The 10175-nt window shown below is 34.5% G+C and overlaps 1 protein-coding gene across 2 annotated transcripts; it reads left to right on the plus strand.

The window, feature by feature from the left end:
• The first annotated feature begins 493 nt into the window (after window positions 1-493).
• LOC123761309 (protein phosphatase inhibitor 2) lies at window positions 494-8579 on the plus strand. 2 transcript variants are annotated; one of them, XM_045747249.2, is made up of 4 exons: window positions 494-648; window positions 2224-2391; window positions 2749-2843; window positions 3367-8579. In XM_045747249.2, the coding sequence occupies exons 1-4, from the start codon at window positions 566-568 to the stop codon at window positions 3618-3620; spliced, it is 600 nt and encodes a 199-aa protein (XP_045603205.1). In that variant the 5' UTR covers window positions 494-565; the 3' UTR covers window positions 3621-8579. The 2 variants fall into 2 exon arrangements, with proteins under 2 accessions (XP_045603205.1, XP_069168581.1); XM_069312480.1 differs by lacking the exon at window positions 494-648 and adding an exon at window positions 668-784.
• Window positions 8580-10175: the final 1596 nt, after the last annotated feature.

Genomic DNA, 10175 nt, shown 5'->3' on the forward strand with positions numbered 1-10175 from the left:
TATTTTATATTCACAGTAGTTTGTTTTAGTTTTATTTATTTATCTTAGAATGGCAGAATACCTCTTTAATATTTCTTTGGACTTGGAGGGTTGTAACTATTTAATTCGTCACTTAAGGATATTAGAAGATATACCTTCATAGTCTATCAGAAGCTTGCTAGTGCAGGGTAGTAGACTTGCCTCCCATTCAATGTGTGATCAGCCATCTTGTCCCTGTGAGATTGGGATATTAGGTAAATTTATTAACTAGCTTGTCGTATATACTCTAACTTCTCATGTGGAAGAGAGCAGCAACATTTTAATGTTGTGTGCCTAAGCTTGTTAATAACAAAAATAGCAATATTAGGAAAGAAAATATCTAGGGTTTTACTTTTCTATGCGTTACATATTCTTTTTGTTATATTTTGTTACATGTTTGTTATATTTTAAGCATTGAACTTTTTGAGGGTTTCACTCATTTAAATATTGCCGCCGGCCGCGGTTATAAAAGAAATATTTCCATTGGGTAACGCTGGAAGCTGCAGCCAATCATGGAGCTCCTCTCTTCCCTGTCTTTATTGTGGCAATGGCCGACAACCTCACTAAGAAGCCCAGGAAGGGCATACTCAAAAACTCATCTAGTTTTGAAGGCAACGAGAGACAGAGAGAGTAAGCAGGGAGGGTTTTAGGAGGCGAGAGTACTGTGAGGTGATGTGGAGGCGTGAGGAGGCCCTCGGTGGCACTGACAAGGGCCAGTTAGGTGTTGACACTTGTGGCCTCTGGTGGAGGCTGCCTCGTAGAACCTGTATGTGGTGAGCCCCAGTGTCTGGCCCGGACACTGTAGGCCTCTTTCTGGACACTGTAGGCCTTTATCCGGGCACTGTAGGCCTCTATCCGGGCACTGTAGGCCTCTATCCGGGCACTGTAGGCCTCTATCCGGACACTGTAGGCTTCTATCTGGACACTGTAGGCCTCTATCCGGGCACTGTAGGCCTCTATCCGGGCACTATAGACCTCTATCCGGACACTATAGGCCTCTATCCAGTGCAGTTAATGTGACTAAAAGTGAACTTGTTGGTAATGTAGAGACGCTGGTGCATGGGTTTACACAGCCTAGGAGGCAGTGGTTGGCTGGGTCTGGGCAGTGAGGAAAGCTTAATTTAAGCATATTTGCTGAAATAATAGAGTACTTGTGCATATTGTTTATTCCAGCGTGGACAGATGGGCAGGGATATTGTTATAGATGGCCAATAACCTCGAGAGGGAACATGTGAACGTCATTTCAGTTTCCGAAGCAATGAGTAATAATATTATTACTTGTAATTTGTATTTGCCAAAAATATTGTTTGTTAGAAATGTTACTTGATTTTGTCATCCAAAACGTAAATTTTTGGCATGTCGGTAAGGGTCCTGGCGCTATAGGCGGGTTCGTTCTCGACTCGATGGAGAATTTCAGGTCCAGATCCCGGCCGTGACAAAAATGGTTGGGAGTTTTTCCTATTTGCCTAATGACATGTTCACCTAGCAGTAAATAGGTACACAGGGGTTATCTTGAGATTATTTCGGGGCTTTTTTTTAGTGTCCTCGCGGCCCGGTCCTCGACCAGGCCTCCACCCCCAGGAAGCAGCCCGTGACAGCTGACTAACACCCAGGTACCTATTTTACTGCTAGGTAACAAGGGCATAGGGTGAAAAAAACTCTGCCCATTGTTTCTCGTCGGCGCCAGGGATCGAACCTGGGACCACAGGATCACAAGTCCAGCGTGCTGTCCGCTCGGCCGACCGGCTCCCCAAATCAATCGGGGGTTAATCAGATTATTGTGGGGTTCACATCCTGGAAGGGGGGCTGGACCTCTATATAAGCCTAACATGTATATATACACTGGCTGCCTGTCCCCAGACATTGAATTTGAAATAATTACAGTATAAATGAAAATATGTAAAACGGTTACAAATTAGGTTTTGCAAGTAAATTGAACTGGAATGTCATGAAAATGTAGATTTAAAAGGCTGATGCCATTGTTTTGTGGCACCTTGATATTTTTAATTAATTAAAAAACCTTAATCCCCACCATTTTTTGTATCAAGATAACTTTTGAGGTTACAACTGATCTGCTGGCATTCGGTAACTGCAATAGGGTTTGTTCATATTTTTAGTGGTTTAGTATTTTATTTTTTGCATGTTTGAAATTAAGAAAACGAAACTTATTTTATATTTCAAGAGCTTTTCTTTTAATTTTCACAGAAAGGGAACGAAATGGGACGAGATGAACATTCTAGCCACCCTCCATCCCAAAGACAAAGACTATGGACACATGAAAATTGAGGAGCCAAAGACACCATTTGCACAATATGTAGATGGCGATTCAGGAGATGAACATGATGGTATTGATGCTGATCTATTGGCTAAAAAGTAGGTATTTTTAACTATTGTTTCTTTGGCCTTTCAGATACGTTTAAAATGATAATCAAATATTTATAATAAGTATTGTAGAGTACTATCTACTGTATTCAGTACAGTATATCCAAAAGTAATGTTTACAGCAAAAAAATTTTCTTACTCATTTAGGAACAGCAAGGATCATTTGTTACGCACCTATATTGCACAACTTATTTTTCTATATTAATCCATTATTCATTGCCAATTAAATTATCCGTCTCATTAGTATCTAAAATGAAGACAATACCATTGTAATCACCCTTTCATTCCTTCCTCCCTATCTAATTATGTAGAGTATAGTTAAATTACAGTGTGTTATATTTGTTTCAGGATTCAGCTAGGAGGAAATGAACTTCCAAAGGCATTAATTGAGCCAGAAGAGTCGGAAGAGAGTGAGGATGAGGACATTTCACCAGAGGAGAGAGGTAAGATATTTCTATATTGCTAAGAAATAGTAGTTTGCTTACTCTATTCACAAGAGAAGATAAATAGTGGATGATTTTTTTTCTCTAACTTGCATGTATTCACCACTTGGATGAAATAACCAATGCCTTGTTTCAAGGTTACTGGCAGGTTTGAGATGCACTTTATATCTATTCCCCTACCTACCAATTCTTGCTACTTCTCTACATCCTCATCCCTCCACTACCCTGTACTTGCCCTGTCTCCCTTCCCAATTTCTCCTAAACCCCTTTCTCATCCTTTCAACAATTTTGTTTGCCTTCTCTATCCCCCCTCTATTCTGCTTTCTCCATACCTACCTTTTTTCTTCTCACCAGGCAGAGGAAGATTACTACAAGACTGCCCTATTCCCCATGGGATGGACACTATCTTTCTGTACATTTGATTTAATACTAGGTTTATATTAACGTTCATTTGGTTTCAATTACAACATACAGTATAAACATTTTGAAATATCAAAAGAGTAACTTAAAACTTTTATTTCAGAAAAAAGAAAAATTTTTGAAATGAAAAGGAAACAACATTACAATGAGTTTTATGCTGTGAAACTTGCACGAAAGTTAATGCAAAATGACGATGTTGATGACGATGATGATGATGAACTAAAAGAGGAGGATGAGACCGAGAGTAAAGAAGAGAAAGACAGTAAAATGGAAGAAGTCGATGAGGATGGAAAGAAAACTTTGGCAAACCCCGGTGAAAACATGGCAATAGGTGAGGAGGAAGCATCAGGGGACTGAGGGTCTTTTCATAATGTATAAACCGAATTTGAGTAAAGAAAAATAAACTCCAGTTGTAGCACTTGCTAGCATATTGGACTTCCTATTGCCATAGTTGCCATTACACGTACACCCTGCTCATACTTGGCCCCGTTCCTTCAAAAGGGTAATGGCAGATCATCAACCATTTGGTATATCAATTGCAAACCATTTCATAAGTCATTGCAGTAACAGCTACCGGAGTTCCTGACATTGGAACAGTGAATCACAATAACAAACATGAAAATATATATTTATTATATGTAGTTGCAGTGATTTATGGCAACATGTTTCATTGACAGTCAGGGGTATATGGCTATAGCTCTGGTATTTCCTTCAGTATTTGGGTGTTAATTTGAATTAGGAGAGACAGAAAAGGTAATGTTTGGTCATGATTCTGAGGATATAGCTTCACATTCGGAAGCTCATATTTTAGATGTATTAGTATGGGATACTTGACAGCTCTCTTGGGACAGCTCTCTTGGGAAGCGTGATTGAAATCTTGATACATCTGAATACAGGTACTGTCAATGTGTCAAAAATGTAAACGGTACTGTAAAATTGTAACTTAGTTTATTTTTAAATAATCGAGCACTGATGATGTAGCCATCATATTGGTGATAGATATATAAATATACTGTGTATGTTTGTCTTGAAGATCTCATATTGTTAGTAATCAGACAGCTATTGATTTCAGAGAAAACTGTTATACAAAACTGACAACACTACAGCAACTAAATGGGTACATGACATTGCACTTTTATTAATATTGTATGTTTATCTTAAATATGAGGCAACTTGGTCCGTCGTTATTTAAATAATCTGTTGTCCTAATTGTTCATAAAATAATCTGACTATACATTAGAGATTTTTATTATTTTTGGAGCCTAAAAAAAGACTTAATTTTAAATATATGCCATAAGTCATGAATACAATAGAACTAGTTGATTAAATTGTTTGTGAATGATTTTAATCACAAACAATTTGTATGGTTGAGAGACGAATCCTAAATTCTAATGACTTGTGCCATAAACCTGCAATTAATGTCAGTTCCCTGCACACAATGGAATTTTACAGTTTGGATTTATTCAAGACCAGAGTATGTTTTGTCCAAACACAGACTAATATAAAATCAAAATGAAGTGTGTTTGTCTATAGACTGTGTGTAATAATTTTTAAGGCTCCTCACTTTCCAAATGGCTATTAATCACCTTTATATCCCAGTCTAGCACTAATACATTTATTTCACTTGCTACCAGTAGTGATTCTGAATTAAATATTTCATATCATAGCTGATTTTATTAAATAATTTTATATATGAAATAAACTTGATTGCTACATTTTTGTGGGATATTTAATTTATGAGAAGTTATATTGTTGAATCTTGGCTTATTTATTTTTTGTTAACGGATATTTTCTGTTTAATCAAGGATTGAAACTGCAGTTGCCGTACATGTATATCTATTAAGTATAAATGATTTTCATCCTTGGGCAGGAGATTACGGTGCAGAGAGATATGCAATAAAGTGTTAGCCAGTAATCTGTTGCTGTTAAATATTTAGACTAGGACAAATGTGTCATTGTTACCATTGGTAAATTTTTGTTTAAATAAAATAGTTACTAAAAAATGATGACAGCATCTGAAACCAAGAGTAATCTCTTTGCATTTGTGGTATTTACCACAATAGGGATGAATTATGCACTTTACACCTCTGGTGGTTATGGCATGAACCATGCTGTAAAGTATTGTTTAGTGACCCTTGCAAACAACATTAGCCAGAAACAGAGTATCGAGTATATTTGTTTTTCAGAATGTATCTGGAGTAATATAGGTCAGAATAGATTATCCTAAATATTAGAATATGAATGTGTACATATGTCACAATTAAAGGATTTGAACTATATCGGGGGAACATGAATGTGAGGAGTACCAAATTTTGTACTTTTGTTAACAATTACAATTTAGTGGGAACCATCCCAAATGTTCAGACTGTGATTACATTACATATATCCAGCAGTTGTAACAACATAGCAGTTAACATGTGTGCGTGTCAGTGTACCAGCTCATGTATATGGATGTATGCATATTCACATTTGTGTTCATGTGTGAATGCCAGTGCACATGCATGTACATGTATTACACATTCATAAGCATATAAATTAAAACAATTTTGACCTTTTAATCTAAAGACTCGTTAACCCTAGAATTATTGAGAAAGAAGAGAGTTCCCATGCCGTAAAAAATTTAGATAAACGGAGTAAAGAATATCGAGATATATTTAAAACAAATGTTAATAGTAGAGTTTGCATAATAAGTCATGATGATAAAAATATTTTAGTGATTTTTATGTACTTCACTGAGATGGGATAGTAACATTAAATCATGGAATATACAAGTATTTATCTTTCAAGATAATATAAAGACAATCCTTGAGGTAATTGTATGCCAGCATGGTGTACCAAATAGCAAAGTAGTAGAATTTTTATTTGAATGTTAAAATTGAGTGTAATTCACAGCTTGGTAAGTAATTCAATTCCCACTGAATTCTGATAGTCCCTGTAATGTTATTGAATAACACAAAAGGTGGTAATTACATACCTGTTTTGCAATATAAGAGAATGCCTCTAAAATTTATATGCTGATTAATTTATAAAATGAACTGGTGGTGGTGAGAGGATTACAAGTTAATTATGAGACATTATGTTCTTCGTTTTAAAAACAAATCTATTACATCTTTGTTGATGTAGCAAATACATTAATTTAAAAAGGCTTAATGGATGAGAAAGCATGCATATATATATATAAAAATTTAATTTAAATTTTATCAAGGCACATGGGTGGGTTGTTTTTGGAATTATTTATTTGGCATGACTTGCAAAGGAAGATAAATTACCATTACAAAATTTTCACCATTAACTTGTGAATATTCATTTAATATAAATGGCATATATAATTTTTGATTTTGACATATGCCAGAAATAATTTGAATATAAATAGGAGAAAATGGCAAATGGCCAAGTAAATTAAAAATGTGCATTGTATAAACATGCAGTGGACCAAAATTTGTCCAGTTCCCATCATGAAATGCTCAACATGCATATCACGGAATGGCGAGTGTTGATGACCTTTAAAAACGCAAAATTTTGAACTTAAAATATCAGCTGACTTAAAGGGTGGCAGTGATTCCAATTGTAAATGAATGGAAAAGTGTTGTTACTAATGGTGTTTACAAATGAACTAAATGTAATTTTTTACTTAAACATACAATATGATATTAAGGTTCAGATGAACTTATCAAAGAAGTGTGTATGAAAAATACTAGTTAAATTATTTGATAGTTTTGTTGCTAGTTAAATTATTAGATAATTTTGTTGACTTCAATTACACTTAGCAACATTGTGTAATGTATTTAACGCTTTTTGATACCATACTTCCTCGGGCAACTTTCCTTACGCCTTGCCTAAATTTTCTAGATTGCCCTTAAGCATTAAAAACGATTGAACCCTTTTTAAATATTTGTATAAAGGATTGTGTATGTTGATGCAGCTATCATATACATTAAAGCTGAAAAGTAACAAATTGCTTAGGTTAACAAATATTTTCTTTTAACTTCAGAAATGTAGTTGAATGCACTTGTAGCATTTTTGTTTTTGGTCTTTTCCAATTGTAAAATTTATCAATGGATCTTTCAAAATGGCATCAATTGGGTAACTGGAAATTTCATTTTATTTTTAGTCCTGAGAAAAGTACTGAACTGTACGTGTAAATTTTCGTACACTGAAAAAACCTTGTGAAAAGAATTGAGGACGGCATCCAACTAGCACATTAAAGTGAACAAGTAGATGACAAAGACAAAGGCCTAAGCACAGGAAAACAAATTGAAAGGAAACCAACTTTTCCCATCGAAAAAATCGATGGGAAAGCAGTATTTACTGCAAATGTTCTGTAAGGTTGAGGAAATGTACCAGACTACCAAGTGGTGGTGGTGGGTGTAGCCTTGAGAATAAATCATCAATGAAAAAGCTCAGCCTCTTTACTTAACCTGCAGTAGCACTTCCAAAAGCAACCAAAATGCAGTTTCTTATTGATGGCTTTTCTTTTTTTCTTTTTATACTAAAGTCTACAAGCAAATTTTAGACTGCTACATAGTTTACACAGCATTGATTCTTAAGATGCTAAATTTAAGAAAAATATTCAACCTGCAATAAGGCCTTAAACTAATGATTAACATTGTTAAACAAAATTGTAATGGATGTTGAGTCATAAGTTAATATTTTAGGAAACTAGTTATATCAAAATTAAGATCAAATGGAAATTAAACATTGTAATTAATGTTTATGCTTTAGATTGTCCATGCAAGCTTGTCCTGTACATTAAAGTACAGTACATGCATGTACATAACTGTGTAAATACATGCATGGATGTGCATATGTATATTTACTTGTGTAAATGTTTTGTATGTTTCAATTGTTCACATGCTGAATTGTTTGAATGCACATCCTTTTAAGATAGAGGAAAAAGTGTGTATGCATCCATTTTCAACTTGTATTCTTTGTATATATCTTTTCCTGTGTATGATTGTTTACTTGAATGTGTCAGACAGTTATCGTAGCGAGTTTAGTCACAAATCAATAGAATGTCAGTGACAGCCCTGCATGTGGAATAGCAATGTTATTAAATACACTTTTCTAAGATGCAAATTTTTTTAAGTGTGATTTTTACTTGAAGCTGGTATGTCTTGATAAATATTATGAGGAAAATGGTAAGTTTTATCTGACATTACACACTATTTTGTAGCAAGACTTAATTTAAAGCCTTGTTTAAACTTTCTAGTCCAAGTCAAGTCACACTAGTGCTGTGTTGGTGCTGTTTGTACATGCAATTTTCATGTTGCTGAGCAGTATGTAAGATAACTTTTGAATAAATATTTTGGTAATAATTTTGCTACTTTTGAACTCCATGTGTTAAATGATTGAGTAGTCACCGAATTTTAGTTTTGTGGTTACTAGATGGAGATAATCGTTGTATTTTGCTTAATTATTTAGCAGAAAGTTAACTGGCTGACTTTGTTTACAATACACAAGTGGTTCACGATTTTCACGAGTAAGTACTTTTTATACCTAGCATCAACGTGTTTAGGTGAATTTTAAGGTTGCGCGGATCTATCACATTCATGGCAGTGTGTCCGGCTTCCTCACCCCACGTGCTTGTGTTATACTATTTTTTCTTATAGGTGTGCAATATTACACATCCCAAGCATTCTAGGCTTCACTGTGTACTAATTTTATTTCTGGAAATTGAAGGGAGTGTTAATTATTAATGTTAAATAGATGGTTATCACACAAAAGAGTACAAAAATTAGTATTTTTTGAAGTTCTCTACAACAAAATTCAATTTTTCTCATATACTTGCTACCTCTAAATTTAAATTGTAAAACTTTCGGTAGGAATATGAAACCCCCGCTACAAATCAAGGGCTGCTTGTAACCATAACTCTGAGAAACTAAGGCATTATCTTGCATGCCATCTATGGTTTGTGTGTTTGGCCACATTCATACTAAACACCACTTGGTCGACTAGAGATCATGAAACAATACTGTATGGTCCTTCCACCAGTATGATATTGTACAATACTAATTTTTTCCCCTATTGCTTATTAATTTGTATTTATTCTTTATTAAGTAATTCCCACTACAATAGAAATAATATATAGCCCAAATTCACTAGAGTATTTAACCCATTGAAGATGCTCACACATTAGTATGATGACACATTAATTAAAACATTTCCCCTGTCCTTGTTGAGGCCTCCAGATGGTGGCTCTCGGGTATATTCAAGTACCATTAGAAAATTTTGCAACAAAAAATGCATGTATCAACAGTACCAAAAATTCTGGAATAAATGGAATCTTACTTTCAGCATAATTGAGCTCCCTTAACGTATAAAGTGTTCAAAAAGGACCATGCCTTGAAAAGGAAAAGAGAAAAACATTATTACTGTATTAATAAAATAAACTTAATAATAAAATTAAATATCACAATGTGTTTTATAATAAAATTGAATTTTTGAAAAAATATAAATATACTCCGGCAGATGATGATTAGAGTGAAGTACACTATTTTTTGTTCCTTAATAAAAAAATTACATTGAGGAATTGATATGAAAGCATTATTATACTTCAGTACTGAAACTATATATTACATTACAGAAAGAATTGTGAAACGATAACACATTCATTCCTTGCTGATAAAGACAACTGACAAGGGCCACAGTGTAATACTTGAGGGGTGCATTATTTAGGACATAAGTAAAAACTATAAAGTATAAGAAAAGTATTAAACAATCAGTCTAAATTTTCCCAAGAGAACCAGGTTGTGGGTTGAGAACCTTTGCCCTATAGTATTGCAACATTTTATGATGACATATCATGCCAAAAGCTTACCAAAGAAAAACCCATAAATTACCTCTAGAGTAGAGTATGTTATTAGTTAAACTGTTTCCTGCTGCTGGAGACAAGAAACTTGCTTAAGCTTATTG

This window comes from Procambarus clarkii, chromosome 7 (assembly GCF_040958095.1).
Source record: "Procambarus clarkii isolate CNS0578487 chromosome 7, FALCON_Pclarkii_2.0, whole genome shotgun sequence".
Taxonomy (NCBI): Eukaryota; Metazoa; Arthropoda; class Malacostraca; order Decapoda; family Cambaridae; genus Procambarus; species Procambarus clarkii.

Excerpts from the sequence above, each read along its gene's own strand:
- LOC123761309 (XM_045747249.2), top strand. The coding sequence starts at position 566 with ATGGCCGACAACCTCACTAAGAAGCCCAGGAAGGGCATACTCAAAAAC. Across the intron at positions 649-2,223 it reads GGCAACGAGAGACAGAGAGA|AAAGGGAACGAAATGGGACG; the intron begins GTAAGCAGGGAG and ends TAATTTTCACAG. Across the intron at positions 2,392-2,748 it reads GCTGATCTATTGGCTAAAAA|GATTCAGCTAGGAGGAAATG; the intron begins GTAGGTATTTTT and ends TATTTGTTTCAG.